At 49.8% G+C, this 15,718-nt stretch overlaps 1 protein-coding gene across 1 annotated transcript in view; it reads left to right on the top strand.

The window, feature by feature from the left end:
• Positions 1-15,718, top strand: part of CHAT (choline O-acetyltransferase) — a 42,758-nt gene that overhangs the window by 453 nt on the left and 26,587 nt on the right. Inside the window, exons 2-6 of the mRNA XM_060642188.3 lie at positions 2,484-2,672; positions 3,494-3,612; positions 5,019-5,072; positions 6,595-6,775; positions 8,752-8,929. Of these exons, the coding sequence (XP_060498171.1) occupies positions 2,484-2,672; positions 3,494-3,612; positions 5,019-5,072; positions 6,595-6,775; positions 8,752-8,929 (721 nt within the window). The remainder of the gene's footprint in view (positions 1-2,483; positions 2,673-3,493; positions 3,613-5,018; positions 5,073-6,594; positions 6,776-8,751; positions 8,930-15,718) is intronic.

Genomic DNA, 15,718 nt, shown 5'->3' with positions numbered 1-15,718 from the left:
TTCAGCCCTGGAGCCTTAGGCTCTATCTTCCCCACTGGTTTAAGACAATGCCACCCCTCCTTAGGCAGGCATCCTCCTTCCTTACCTTCTTAAGTGATGGAGCAGCTTATCTAGTCTGTGAGTTGTTGCAGTGCTGGCCCCTCTGCTAAGTTGGTCTTCTTGCCACTTCTTTACCCAGGGCTTCATTTGAAATCCTAATCAGAACTTTTAGGCTTCTACCCATGAAGTTGCTCACCATGTTGTCTGTCCTGACTTTTGCAGCCCACAAACATCTCTGTTGTTGAGTCTTGCCATGGCATGTGCCTCCCATTGAAATGTGGCTTCCCTGGGAGCAGGCCTTTTCTTTCCATTGTCCCTAAGTCCAGTCTAGGGCCTGGTTCACATGAACTTCCCAGGAAATGTGTACTGACCTGGGACCCTAGTGTCCAAAGACCCTCATTAGTACACCTCCCTGCCTCTAACTAGCCCGAGGTGTGGGCCAGAAGCCTAGGAGAGTCTGGGGAGGAGCCCCATGGGGCTACGACATGTGAGCAGAGATTTTCTGCCTCATTCCATTTTACCCATCGCTGATTCCCCATAACTCTGAGTCCCAGCACCCTGTCAGAGCCCTGAGGAAGAGTGACCCGTTTCTAGCTGGGGCCCCAGCCAGGCCTGCTGGCACTCTTGGAAAGGCCACCAGCTGGGCTTGGCTTTCTGCAGGTACTTGCCCACTCACCCACCAGACAGGCCTCCAGACCCCAAGGCAGGGGAGGGGGAACCAGAGCAGCTGGATGGGGGTCTGGACCTGGCTCTCTTGAAGTGGGCTGAGGAACCTGGAATGCTACCCAGACCACCCTGGTCCTTGAGAGTTCCCTGGGGCAGGATAGCCCATAGTTGGCTCTGACACGCTCCTCCCTCCCCCTAGAGTAGTGAGCTCTAAAGACAGGATGAGGCAGGCAAGATTCTCATTCATTCATCAGCACAGGCTCCCGTGGTTGGTCCTTGTCTGCCAAGGGCCGCTTGGGGAGGGCCTCAGCCCATGCAGCGGCAGGAGCAAAGCAGAGGCAAGCTTTGAATGGGCCCCTTTACTCCCAGCCTGCCAGGGGTGGAAATTCACTGTCACCCCCACCCCAAGGGGAAAAAAAAACCCTGAAAGAAGGTGACTACCTACTGCCAACTTTGTAAACTTTATCGGTAATATGAAAAGTCCTGGTTTCTGACCGTAACTAGCTTAGTGAGGAAGAAGGAAAAGGAGGGAATGGAAAAAGGACCAAGGAGGAAGGGAGAGAACAATCTAGGAGGAAGGAGCAGAGTGGATGTTGGATGAACACTGATTTCAGGTCCCAACTCTGCTATCATATTGCTGGGTGACCATGGACTAGTTTCTCCACTCTTTGGGCTTCAGTTTCATCTGAAAATGGAAGGAAAATCCCTTCCCAGGTCAGCCGTAACATGGTTGAACACAAGCATGAGATCCCTGGCTGAACACAGCTGGTAAATTAGGAAGCATGGCATCCAGAAAGGGGAGACATTGGTGGAGAGTTCTATTCAGAGTCTCTCCACACTTTGGGAGTCCCCAGAAGTTATGGGTTTCCTTTTAGGAATCCCTTTTAGAGGGGGACAGTAACATCATAACATTTTATGATGTGCTTATCTGGGGCCAGTGGTTTCTCTCATTTAATTCTGTCTGTGCTCCACTCAGGTAGGAATTGTTATTTATGTCCTATGGATTAGGAAGCTGGGGCTCAGAAAGGCTAAGATAGGAAGAACATCCACAGCACTCTCTGTTCTCCCTCCCCGCCCTGTACCCACATGGAGCAGAATGGGGCTCCCCGGCTTTCATAACTGGGAAGGGCTTAGTAAGGAGCCAGGACATGAGTCACCTTCTTAGGAAACAACTTGCAGGATTCTGAACTATGCCTCCCACCATCTTTCACCTGTCCAAATCTCTCCATTAGTATTATACCCTTTGGGTCCAGAGATCAACTGACTTCTGAAGCCCCAGCTGGAAACAATTTCTAAATTAAGAGTGATAAGTATCCAATATCAGTAACAGATCTGTTTCATCTTAGACCCATTCTTTGTGATTTAAAAGCACTTTTCACACAGGATCTCTTTGATCCTATGAGAGGTGGAGGTTATTATCCCTATTTTACAGGAGGGGAAACTGAGGCATAAAGGTGAGGTGGTTTGCTTAAGATTACACAGCTGGTCAGCAGCAGGGTCAGTGCATGAACCCAGGTCTGTCTGGTGCCAACATCAAGGTATTTTCCTCTACACTTTATCCCCTCATGGGGGCAGGACTAGGGTACCAGAAAAAAACAAATAGAAGTTTCCTAAGTTCATAATTCTGCTGAGCTGAGCCCTGGAAATAGGCAAGACCCAGAGTGTAGAACAAGGATAAGGCCAGATGGAGACACACAATGGGGATCATCTCGCGGACAGGCATGGACCCCACACAAGAACAGGCATAGCAAGTGTTGGTGAACTCTCTCTTCCAGGAGTTGCCCAAACTTCCAGTGCCCCCACTGCAGCAGACCCTGGCCACTTACCTGCGGTGCATGCAGCACCTAGTACCTGAAGAACAGTTCAAGAGGAGCCAGGCCATCGTGCAGCGGTTTGGGGCCCCTGGTGGCCTTGGTGAGACCCTGCAGCAGAAGCTCCTGGAACGACAGGAGAAGACAGCCAATTGGGTAAGAGTTGCTGAGAGGGAGCAGACTAGGGCGTGGGGGCAGACAAGGGACCCACAGGGTGGGGGGCAGGGAGCAGACACGGAGACAGGGATTTGGATGAGGGGCAGGTAGGTAACAAAGATGGACAGATGAAGGGATAGGGATGAGAGGAGAAACAGGGGGACAGCAAGTGACAGACAGGATGTGGGATGGGAGATAGGGATGGGGACCAAAAAGGGACAGATGGGGATAGAGATAGAGTGCTGGGGAGAGACAGGATATACAGGTAGAAGACATTAGGGGTTGCGGATGGGGGACAGACAGGGTCAAGGATGGAGGACAGATGGGCGATAGGGAAGGGGAACAGGGATGGGGGCAGCAGGAGATAGAAATGGGGCAATAGGGAAAGACAGGGTACAGACATGGAGACAGATGGGGGACAGGGATGGCAGATAGTGATGGGGTGGCAGAAGATAGAGGTAAGTTCAGGGAAACAAAGAAGGGTGAAAAGCGTGAACAAGACACACATAAAGATGGGCAGGGAACAGGGATGAAGTATCAAACACCCAGAATGGGAAACTGGGATGGAAGAGAAGGATGGCATGGGGCAAAAATGAAGGATAGTCATGGTGGGCTGGAGAGCACACAGGCCCTAGCGCATCACTAGGGCTCCATGTGCATTTGCGGAATGAATGAACAAAGTCCGTGGTCCAAGAAAGTGTCTCGGTTGTCCCTTGGGCCTGCCAGGATGGGACTGGGTGCTCTCGAGGCAAGGTGCCTTTGTTCAGAGGGGCGTGTGTGACCTTGCGGGGTAATGGCACCCCTCCCGTTTTCCCCAACAGGTGTCTGAGTACTGGCTGAATGACATGTATCTCAATAACCGCCTGGCCCTGCCTGTAAACTCCAGTCCAGCTGTGATCTTTGCCCGCCAGCACTTTCAAGATACAAATGACCAGCTAAGGTGAGGAGGCCACCATGCTCCTGAATCCACAGCTTGAGAGCCTGCCTGGGGTCCTGGCTCCAGTAGCAGGAAGGAAAGGTCAACGCTTGTGCCTTGGCTGAGATTTCTGAGACCAAATGCCTCTGAGACAGAGGCAGTCCAGGCCATGGGTTTGGGAAATTGGTTAGATGAGGCTACAATATGAGTGACAAACACAGGGTCTTCCTCGGAATATATTTATTTGAGGTGGAGTGGGCAGTAAATGGAGGTCATGGGCCCCCAGGTGTCCCCATGGCATTCTTGACCTGGCTGAGGCCCTGGAAGGAGGTATGCATCTCTGCCCTACCAGTACTTGAGTCTTGGGCTTGTCACTGGGATGCACTGCACCAGGCTATCTAAACAGAGGCTCCAAGGGGGTGGAAATGGTTCCTTCCTGCCAGCTGCTGCCGCCAGAGCCTTTTCCATCTGCTGCAATTTCAGGGCTCACTGAGCCACGGGAATGGCCTCTGGGCCCACTGATGTTGATGGGGGGGGGGGGGGATTTACACAGGGATGTGGCAGGGAGGAAAGGTCTCCCTACAGGAGTCTCTTAGAGCCAAATCCAATGTGGCACAGCATCGGGACAGTTTAGAGAGGAAAAACCAACCAAACAAAAGAGGCAGGGCCCACCTTGGCCTGTGGGCAGGGCTCAGCTATGCTAGTTAGACCTCCATCCCCTCCTTCTTCACTGAGACTAGCCCAACTGACTGCTGGTCAGGCAGCCTGCAAGCCTGGACCTCCCATGCCAGCAGGAAGTATGCAGATAAATGGATGAGCAGCTGCTGAAAACAGTTCTCCAACTGCTTACAAGGGGACATTTTTCCTCCTTAAGCCAGGGCCATCACCCATGGGCAGTTAAGATGACATGGCCCTGTGGCACAGTTCTCTGGTGACTCTTTTCCCCCTGGCACTTACTTTCATTTTCATTAGCACCGAATGAAATTGACTTTTCCTGGGAGACTGGATTTCCCCAAACCCAGGTGACTGGTCCAGTTCAGCCCCAGCACTGGCCTTTCCTAGGGCAAAACCCACCCCTGACCATCCAGCCTTCTCCTGCCTGCTCTGTGGCCTCTGCTCGTTTTCTCTCCCTCCTCCTCCTCCTCGTCCTCCTTCTCATTCACCCTCTGCTTTCCTCTCCTCCTCCCAGTTATCTCCACAGGACCATTTTTAATCCAAGGCTTGTGAAGGACTGACAGCATGATGCGGGGGAGGGGGGTGGGCAGGCAGCAGGAATCCCATCAGATTAGTGTACCACTGAGGCCTGGCATCTGGAGGGTGGTCCTTGAGTTTGGGAGAAAGGAGGTGGAGGGGAGGGAGAGGAATGTTGGAGAAAGGGAAGGGGCCTGAGCCCCTGAGAGGAGAACTTAAGGCTTCATGTGTCTCTGCAGGTTCGCAGCCAACCTCATCTCTGGCGTGCTCAGCTACAAGACCCTGCTGGACAGGTAGGATGGGGCCCAGGCTGGGAAGGGCAGAGCCCTGTTTTGGCACAGCCTGTTAAGTCATCTGTCTCTCTGCTACATTAGTCAAGGAGCAACCAGAGGGCAGAGACCTTGTCTTTTTCAGCTCTGTGTTCCTGGCTCATGTCATAGAGCAGGTGGACCAACCCCCCCCCCCCGCCCCCGCCCCAACTCCTACAGCATCAGGATAACCTTTATCCCAGCTGACCCAACCATTAGTGGTTCCTCTTCCTAGGGTAAGCACTTTCCTTCCTTGATCTCTTTAAAATGCACCCCCACTCACACACTCTACCAAAATGAATTTGCAGAAAAATGATACCGAGGTACAAAATACACAACCACATATCTTATGTTTACTCTAGATTCAATAGACATAAAATTCCTCCATCAAATTGCTGTAGAAGTTTCTGAGAGCTCCCACTGATTCCTATGGTTCAGTGTGGCACCTGCACGTTGAGCAGCAGGGCCGTGGAACACCCTACCCTCACTCTGTCCCAGCTACTCTTAGGGCTGCCTCTTCCCCTCAAGGCTCAGCTTACATATCTGGTCCTTATTACCCTGTCTCATTACCCAAAACCTTCCCATCTATCAGCTTGCTGCTTATTGCCTGTGCTCCACCTACACATCCCAGGACCTGTGCCCCATTAGAACAGGAGACTCGTGTTTTGCTTGCCACTATAATCCCAGATCCCAGATCATATATATAATGATATAATCCCAGCCACTATTACCCCTGTGCCTGGCACAGAGGAATGCTAAATAACATTTGTTACCTGAAAGGGAGGGAGGAGAAGTAGAGATGGAGGGAGAGAGGAGAGAAGAAGGATGAGGAAGAGGAAGAGGAAGAGGAAGAGGAAGAGGGACGGAAGAAGGAAGGACAGAGGAAAGAGATAGAAGCAGAGAGAAGGGAGAGGAGGAGGGGGAGGAAGTGGAGGGAGGAAGGAAAGAGGGAAGAGAAAGAAGGAAGGAGGGAAGGGGAGACAGAGAAAGATGAAGGAGGGGGGAGAGGGATGGAGGAAGGAGGAGGAGTAGGGAAAGGAAGAGGAGGAGGAGGAGGAGGAGGAGGAGGAGTAAAAGGTCAGGGAGGAAGTAAAGAAGGACACAAGATATGCTGAGACCACAGGAGAAAGAGAACTTTCTACCTTGAATTTAGAGAAGGCTTCTGGAAGAGGCGATGGAAGAGTAGGCTCTTAAAGGAGTGGAAGTCTTCCTAAACAAATTAGTTGAGTGCAGAGGTGGGGTGAAGGCATGCCAGGCAAAGATCAGCAGAAGCGAAGGCACAGGGCTCCCTGAGGCAGGGGTGAGGGAAACTATCAGAGTCTTGAGCAAACCCTGAGGGTGTCCATGGACCTTGGAAATGGGGCACTCCACTACTTTAAAAAGTGAGAAATCCAGCTCTCTTACTACAATCCTAAGGCAGTTCTGGTTTTTGTGCCCTGCTTTGCCTAATCAAGTCAAGTAGAAGCAATTCTGATTCCCTGCCTCCCTCCCTGCTCTCCCTCTCCAGTCACTCCATCCCCACCGACTGTGCCAAGGGCCAGCTGTCAGGGCAGCCGCTCTGTATGAAGCAATACTACGGGCTCTTCTCCTCCTACCGCCTCCCTGGCCACATCCAGGACACACTGGTGGCCCAGAAGAGCAGTGTCATGCCCGAGCCAGAGCATGTCATTGTGGCCTGCTGCAACCAGGTCAGTTGCCCCTCTCTGCTGCATCTCAGGCTTGGGGAAGGTGCATGAGTACTTACCCACTCCTATTTCACCAGGCATGCTCAGCCCGCTCTCAGAGGCAGACAGTGAGCTGGGACAGCATGACCCCAAAGTGGGGTTTCTTGATTCCTACTCAGTCCCATTTCTCTCCACGAGTTAGATTTTAAGAACAAGGAGAGTCATCAATTGAGAATGACTTATGTGGGCTCTTATATGGGCCCTGACCAGCCAGGTCAACTCAAAAGAACTTCCTGGATGGACTGAGACCCTGCATGGCCTTAGCAACTCCTCATGAATCACCCAGGCTGTGGCCTTCCTGGAGACCACATGCAGACATATGGACAGCTTAACAGACTGCCCATTGGGACCTCTGTGTCCAGGCCTTAGGCTTGGCACTTACATGTATGCACCCCACCTGGTTCTATAGTAACCTTGCAGAGGGGCCTTGAAATCTCCATCTGAAAAAAGAGGAAATGGGACTTAGACAAGTTGAGTGGCCTGTCCAAGGCTGAGAAGGACTCCCAGGCCTGGCCAATGCCCCATCTCCTGCAGCTCAGGTCTTCATACTGGGTTCCAGGAACCAACAAGGACCCATGGGGCCCCAGGGGATAGTCTTAGCATGAGGGCTCCTGACCCCTTACCAGTGCCCACTAGGTGATTTGGTCTGTATATTGAGCCTCCACCTCATGATTTCATCTGACAAAAAGCGGTTTTGTTTAGGATTTGGTTTTTTTCTGGTTTTGTTTTGTTTTGTTTGGGTTTGCTTTGGTTTTTGAGTTTTGGTGGGGTTTTTTGTTTTTTTGTTTGTGTGGTTGGTTTTGCTAAAAACCTACCCCCCAGGATTCCCCTGCTATTTGTGCTACAATGTTTTCTTCTTGGGTTCATCTGACATTTTCTAGGATAGGAGCTCAGTGAAAGTCTGCCATCCTAGGTTAGCGTTCCCACTGGAAGCCCACATGACAGTTTAGCCACAAACAAGAAACTTTCTCCGTCTTCATTCAAAAGTCAAACTCATTTCCCAGCCCCTACGTGCTGCAGTATCCATCCATTTCAGAAATGCTCTTCGGGCTCCTGCTCAGAACGGCCACATGTATGCTTCTCAGGACATGGGGCCAGGTACTTATGTCAACCAGCAGAAAAGGGATCTTGACTTGGGGCTAGATAAGACCTTTCACAAAGCCCAAGACTCTGGCTTCAAAGCTACTAATGATAGCTCACAGGTCTCACATACAAAGCACATGCATGTACACCTGTATATGTGCACACAAAGGGATAGAGCATTTTGTGTGTTATTTTTCCATTTTAATCTTCCTCTGCTTATCATTTGCTGACTTGCTTTTTTTTCTCCACTCACCAGTGTGTTTGAGATCTATCTCCGTAGCTGTATCTAGAGCTAGTTCATTCCTATTTACCAATGAGTAGACATGCATTAGATAAATAAACTCATTTAATTTAGCTGTTCCCCTTCTGAAGAACACGTAGGCTGTCTCTACCATTTTGCTATTGCAGATAAGGCTTATATGCCACTGCTTCACATATCTGGGCACAAGAGTGTATGTTTCTCCAAGCCTAAGGCTAAAGTATGCATTTATAAGAGTGACTGCTGAATCATAAGGTATGCACATTTTCAGTTTTGATAGACACTGCCCTCCAATAGCAATTGTACCAATTTATACTTAATTCCCCACAAACATAATAGTTTTACATGAAGTAGGAACCATAGAAACAGGTTTTATTTTTAGCTAAGGTTAATCTGGCCCACTTTGATTTGGGGAAGCTTAGAGTCCAGCCCAGTCAACAGCATTTGGATAGGTCCCCAACATGTGACTTTTCAGGGAACCATCACATACCTTGAGCCTGAGTATCCCCTATCTATACGCACGTGTGAAGGCTCAGTGAAGGCCCTTCACCTTGGGCCGGCTGCCATGAGTGACGTGTTTGACCTGTTTCCCCCACAGTTCTTTGTCTTGGATGTTGTCATTAATTTCCGCCGTCTCAGTGAGGGGGATCTGTTCACTCAGTTGAGAAAGATAGTCAAAATGGCTTCCAACGAGGATGAACGCTTGCCTCCAATCGGCCTGCTGACGTCAGAAGGGAGGAGCGAGTGGGCTGAGGCCAGGACGGTCCTCGTGAAAGGTTAGCAGCAGTGCCCAGCGCGTCTCCACGCTCATCTCATCCTCATGCCCATTGGCTTTCCTTCCTCCAGGGTTGGGCACCATGCCTCATCCCCATTTGCCATAGCATGGGGAGCTCAGGCCTCCCTCCAACTCAGGACCCTACGGAAAGTCAGCTGAGGCACCTGGAAGTTACAGGCACCTCGTTTTTCATCTGACAATATTCTAGCTTCCTGGGTGAGGCTGATGAGCACTGGAATCCTTGAATGTCTGGGAATATTGAGGGACGGAAGTGTTGAGCTGGAGGAAGGCTGGCTACAATTAAGCAGTTGTGTTTTACTGGTGGGCAGCAATGGTACCCATTTTAGGGGTCTGAGTCACTGGGAGAGCTGTCACCTGGAGATCTGGGATGGAGCGCAGCTCTGGGAGCATGGTTGGCTGCTTCCTTCATGTGATTTCTCAGTCCTAGAACTTTTCATCTTCAAGCTGACCTATCCTTGTGGCTGGCTTGCTGCTTTTATGAAAGTTTCCAAGCATTCCCACAAGAAAGCTGGTAATAGTCATAATAATTTTAAATCATCCTTCGGAAACTAATTTTCAAAGCTAAAGCCAGCCTTATTCCCAGGAATTGGATGGAGTGCTTTCCTTTTTTGCCTCTATTAGAGACTGGGGAATAAAAGGGAGGCTTCTGTGGACCTCCATCTGCCCCTTGGGCTCTCATTTGGCCAGATGTCCATTCAGACTCCCTGAGTATCTGTCAGCTGAGGGTCTGGGCTAGGCCTAGAAAGTCTAAGAGGCAGAGAGGATGAAGCTACTGCCCCCAAGCAGCTCACTGGACAGGGTAAGGGAAGGCATGGGGGAGCAGATTCAGGTACACAGTAAGGCAGCACTACCCATGTAAAGCAATAGAGACAGCAGGTACCAAATAAGTGCTCCGGGACTTCAGCGAGGAGAGGGAGCCCTTCCACCTGGGAAGCTTTTGAAAGATTTCATTGGAAGAGGTGCGAATTTTGCAAAGCTCTTAGACATGAGTGAGAAGAGCAGGAGGGAGGGATAGCAGGCTGGCTGTGGGCAAAGCCGACTGCCCAGCAGAGACATGTCTGCCCTGCCTGGTTCCACATGGAGACCAACCAGCCAGCAAAGATGGCCATGCTGGACGTGTTGAGAGAATGAAAAGGTGGTAGGGCCTGGGTCTCGGGCAGTAGGCACTTACATTTTCTGATCCCTCTCCCTAGAAAGTTCTTTTGCCAGGGTTAACTGGCTCCTTGCACCATCCAGAGCTCAGCTCAGGTGTCACTGGCTCAGACCCTCCTAGTGCATCCCCAACTCAGCACACTCTGTCACCTTGTCCTATTTTCTTACCTTGTTTGCATTTGTAACTCTCTGAAACCAGCATCTCATCTGTTTGATGCATGCTGATTATCTGCCTCCCTCCCCTAGTCTATGAGTTCTAGGGGAACAGAGGCCTCATCTGTTTGGATTAACTTTTCAATCTGCTGTGCCAAACACAGTTGGGCCCCAATGATATTTGTTAAATAAAAGAATGAAGGGTTACTAATGATACTAGGCCCTAGACCTATTGCCTACCTACCAGTTAATTCTTTTTCATTCAATTATTGGGTACCCAAGGAATGCTCAGTCCTAAATCAGGGGATGCATGGGACACAGGAGGGTGTGAGAGCTGACCCCATTCTCACAGACCTGACCACCAAATGGGGGAATTAATAACTTGTCATTGGGAAGTGAGTTAATTCCCTCAGGAGACCATAGTGTAATCAGATCCCACTCTCCTCCCCTCCAGGGACAGAGACAGGCATCAAACAATTGCCTTTGCTTCCAATACAGTTTCCACTTTATTAGCAGGCCAAGCTATCTCCCTGCAGTACTGACCGGGATTGCCTTGAGGTTTAAGTGCTTGGGCTGTGCTAATCGGAATTAATTTGTTAATGGCACTTGATCTGGCTTTCTGAATGGAAGTGCTGTTTCTGAGGGAAGTGTGACAGAAAAGAGGGGCCCACACGCTTTCCCTTAGGAAATCCAATTAATCTGGTTAGCACTGACTGTGTCATCTGCACAGCAGGAAACCAGTCCTTCACAGAGACCCCCTCCCTGGAGCATCCCATACCCACAGGAGGGAAGCCATTTAGGAAATGATTTCAGTATAGATGTGAAAGATCATGGCAGCTTGGACTAAGGTTGAGAGTAAAGATGGAAAGACATGGGTGAGGTCCAGATATATTGCAAAGTAGAAGTAACAAGGAGGAAAAGAAAAGAGAATGGTTCCGAGGTTTTTGATTCAAGCAACTGAGTAGATGGTGGTACCATTCACTGAGATGGGAACCAGTTTGGGGAAGTGGCTGCAGAATGAAGTCCTTTCTAAGTGTGTCAGGTTTGAGATGCCTTGAGTCATCTAAGTGAAGATGTCAAATTAGATCTATGTGTCTGGAGCTCAAGACAGAGGTCAGTACAGAGACATAAATTTGAGAGCCATCAGCACATAAGTGATATTTAAAGTCATGGACCTGGGTGAGATCATCTAGAAACAGCAGAATGGGTCCTCGGAGGTCAGGTAGGGAAAGATACAAAGAGGATTGAGAAAGAGCAGCCCATGAAGTCAAGAGCAAAACCAGGAGATGAGTCACAAAGATTCAAATGGAAGGAGGCAGTGGCCAACTACTTGGAATGCTTCTGATGGCTCCAAGCAGAGCTGGACAAGAGGGGAGTCAGAGTTTGGCAACCCTAAGTCATCGGTGACCTTCACCAAAGTCAGGCTGGGGAGTAGGAAGAACAAATGGTTGCATCCTGATGAATGCGATCCAACAGCAGGAAGAAATTGTTGATGACACTGTCAATGAGTAGAATCAATTAAGTGTGGATGACTCTTTTCAGACATTTTGGTATTAAAAAGGCAGAAAAATGGGGCTGTTCCTGGGGGTTGATGGGGGTCAAGGAAAATGTGTTTAGTAGGAGAGGCAAATGCATCATTGTATGTACACACATGTATGGAAGTACTTTGGTAAGAGAAATCATTAATGAGGACAGAAGAGATGAACAGAGGCATGGGATTCTTGCAAAGGCAAAATGAGATGGAACCCAGAGAATAAGAGGCTTTGGTTGGTACCGGGAAAACCGAAAGCTGGGTCCGTGGTCCATGGGTCTGTAGCTGTGGTGGTAGGAATACGAGGAGGTACCTGACTGGTGGCTTCTAGTCTCAGATCAGCAGAGCTATGGCCATGAGCTGAGAGAGGCAGGGTGGGTTCTGAAGGCAAAAGAGAATGCAAGAAATAGCCTCTTGGAAAACTTGATGAGATTTATGGACTGTGTTGAGCTCATATTTGAGGGCTTGGGGGCCATACATTTTAACAGAAACTAATTAGTATTGTTTCGCATTTTTTTTCCTTACAATGTTCAGCTCCTCAGGTTCAGGCAAAGAGAAGTGGGTCATCAGATTCAGCTAAGGTAGGAGAATATAACCAAGGGAGAGAGGTGGAAGATAGGGCAAGGGAATAGTTACAGTATTGGAATCTGAAATGAGTAAGGAGGTGTAGTAGTCTGCTTGGGCCACCTTAGCAAAGTACCACAGCCTGAGTAGCTTAAACAGCAGAAATGTATTTTCTTACAGTTCTGAAGGCTAGAAGTCTGAGATCAAGGTGTGGACATGGTTGGTTTCTTCTGAGGCCTCTCTCCCTGGCTTGTCAATGGCCATCTTCTCCCTGTGTCTTCCCATGGTCTTCCCTCTGTATGTGTCTGAGTCCTAATATCTTCTTAGGAGGACACCAGATATATTGGATTAGGACCTCATTTTACTTTTACTACCTCAATAAAGACCCCATCTCCCAATACAGTTCTATTCTGAGATATTGGGGGGGGTGTTAGGACTTTAACTTGGGGACTTCAAGAGGACACAGTTCAGCCCATGACAGGAGGGAAGTAAAAAACAAAGGTGGATGATTGATAGTGGAAATAGGTGGTGGGGTTGATGATTTTTAGGGGTCAGTGAGATAAGACATGTTGCAGAGTGTGGAATAACAGACCTTGTGAATCAGAAAGTCCAGAGTGTGGTCTGAGTGTGGGATGCTTGAGACTGAGACTTCAAAGGCATCAGTTCCAGTAGTGATGAGCTCCCAGGTGTGATTGTGGGAGTGGATGCCAAGGTTGGACTGTCAAACGTGGAAGATTGAGGGACTGAGAAAGGAGGGTCCCTGTGGGCCGGATCCTCTGCACAGGTGTTCAGGCTGTAGGAAAGATGACTGGAGTGGTTATGGGGAGGAAGAAGGTGAACCAGGAGCCCAGATCTGCATGAGGGGGTGTTGTGAGGGAGTCAGGGGAACACAGCAACAGAGGGGTGATAATGATGGGGGTTGGAAGGTAGAAGTCTAATAGCTATGGCTCCAAATGAAAAGCAGCGAAGACGTGTTCAGGAGCAGGAACAGGGAGAAGAAAGCCACCTACCCCACCTGGCACTGGGGTGCATGAGTGTGAAGGAAAATAGTCTCCCGTGAGAGGACATAGGGAAGTGTTTCCCTCAGAGGGTGCCCCCTCCTGTTGAGGCAGAAGGTGAACAGAACACTTTCAGAAAAGATTGGGAATGCAAGGGGACTAGCCATCACTACTCAGATGTCATAAGGGGTTCAGGAAGGGGGAGAGGTGGGGGGTGAAAAATGAGCCCATGGAGGGGACTCATGGCATGGGAGTGCTACTGAGATTCCCAGGGATGGTGGTGATCATTGCAAACAACACTCTCAAATCCTCAACTTCTGTGGAGGTACTCTCCTGGTTCCAGTGTGGTTGTGGGAGCTGGGGTGGGCATCTGATTGGCCCACAACAGTATCACAACTAGCACAATGGAAAGCCCAAGTCCCAAGGTCTCCACCTCCCTTCCTCGGACCTGGGCAGAGACCAATGCCCATGGGCACTGGGCCCAGGCAGGTGCTGTCTAACAAAAGGCTTCAGCCAAGCTGAGCTCCTCTTGTCATGGTGGAGGCCTGGATGGAGGCACCTGAGCTCAGACAAAATCGGCCCCTGAATTGTCATAGGGTCAACTGAGGCACAGTGGGGCAATTGATTTTATCAACTCTCTCCTTAGAAAACGGGACCCTGATCCTTCACCCTGCCTCCCAACCAAGACAGCTCCCACTGCCAGCCCACAGTTTCCCCCACCCAATCCTCTGCTATGACATTGAGAAGGTGGAGCTCACAGAGCAGTGGAGCCAGCTGTCTGCCATAAAGCCCATGCTCTCTCTCTGTACCCCATGTCTCCACACCCCCTTGACACTCCCCCAGCACTTCTTACATGAAATCTCTGAGAATATGTTACAAGACAAGTGTGTGTATTGTCATCTCTATCTTCAGCCTAATCATCAACAGACAACACAGAATGCCCTCCTGGGGGTCCAAGAGCTAAGAAACCCAGCAGGACCATCACTGCCCCACAGAAGCCTGAGGTCTTTTTGGGAGACTGGAATAAGCAGAATGGTTAGAACAAAAGTGGACAGGATAAAACCAAAGGAGTGCCTCCAACAGGTGTCCAGAGGGAATTTGGGGACCTTACCCATCTGCCTGTCATAGCTCAGGAGGGCTTCCTTTGCCAAGTGGGACATGAGGCTAAGCCCAGGTGGGTTGAGGTGTGTGTGACTGGGGCTGGCCAACAACATCAGGATCATCTAGGGAGACCCTTAAAAAAGATTCTGGGGTCTCAGGGATTTTGCAGGGAGATAGGAGTGAGGCCAAGGAATTTGTTATTGTTATTTTTAAGTTTCTTTATTTATTTTGAGAGAGACAGAGACAGTGCAAGCAGGGGAGGGGCAGAGAGAGGGAGAGAGATTGAATCCCAAGCAAGTTCTGCAATGCCAGCACAGAGCCCAAGCGTGGCAGAGCCTGATGTGGGGCTTGAACTCACAAAACTGTGAGATCATGATCTGATCGGAAACCGAGTCAGATGCTTAACCAACTGAGCCACCCAGGTGCCCTAGGAATCTGAATATATATTTTTTAAATGGCCTTGGACCACATCTTTCTTTCTTTTTTTTTTTTTAAGTGTATTTATTTATTTTGAGAGAGAGAGAGAGAGAAAGTGCATATAAGCTAGGGAGGGGCAGAAAAAGAGGGAGAGACAGAATGCCAAGCAGTTTCCACACTGTCCACGCAGAGCACGACACAGGGTTACAACTCATGAACCGTGAGATCATGACCTAAGCCAAAACAAAGAGTCAGATGCTTAACCAGCTGAGCCACCCAGGTGTCCCAGGAATCTATATTTTTAAAATACCTTTGAATGCAATTCAGGTTGGGACCAACTTCTGCAGATATTAGCAGCTACTATGTATGGAGGTCCACCTTGATGCTGACCTTATCTTGGGCCCTTTCTGTCCCTTGCTTTCAGTCTTCAGTATAGCCTGTGAGGTGGGATTTCATCCCCACAGAACATAGGAGGCTGTGTCTCCAACAGGTTGAGGTAGTGTTCACCCTTACAGGTGGTCAGTGGTGGATCAGGGCATCTGTCCCCCAAGCCTGAGATCCTCAGGGCCCGGCAGGCAGGGTGGGATTTGGGGCCTCAGGAAGGTCATGCATAACCTCTCAGGACCTCCCTCCCTGCACAGCCTTGAAGGTTTGGCCTTCCTGAACCCAGGAGGTCCAACACTGTTATCCTGGTCTGGAAATTCAATTAGACATTCTGCCCTGAGTCTGGAAGACTACAGCACTTGTCAATTTGTAGGAAAAGGATAGCCAACTCAGAGAGCCCACACCCCCACCCTGGAGCCCGCTGGCTTTCCTGGGTGCTGCGTGGAGATCCTGTGAACAGACTTTGGGC

This window comes from Panthera onca, chromosome D2, assembly GCF_046562875.1.
Source record: "Panthera onca isolate mPanOnc1 chromosome D2, mPanOnc1 haplotype 2, whole genome shotgun sequence".
Classification (NCBI taxonomy): Eukaryota; Metazoa; Chordata; class Mammalia; order Carnivora; family Felidae; genus Panthera; species Panthera onca.
Note: the sequence above shows the minus strand (reverse complement) of the source record. Positions and strands in the feature narration are given on the sequence as shown.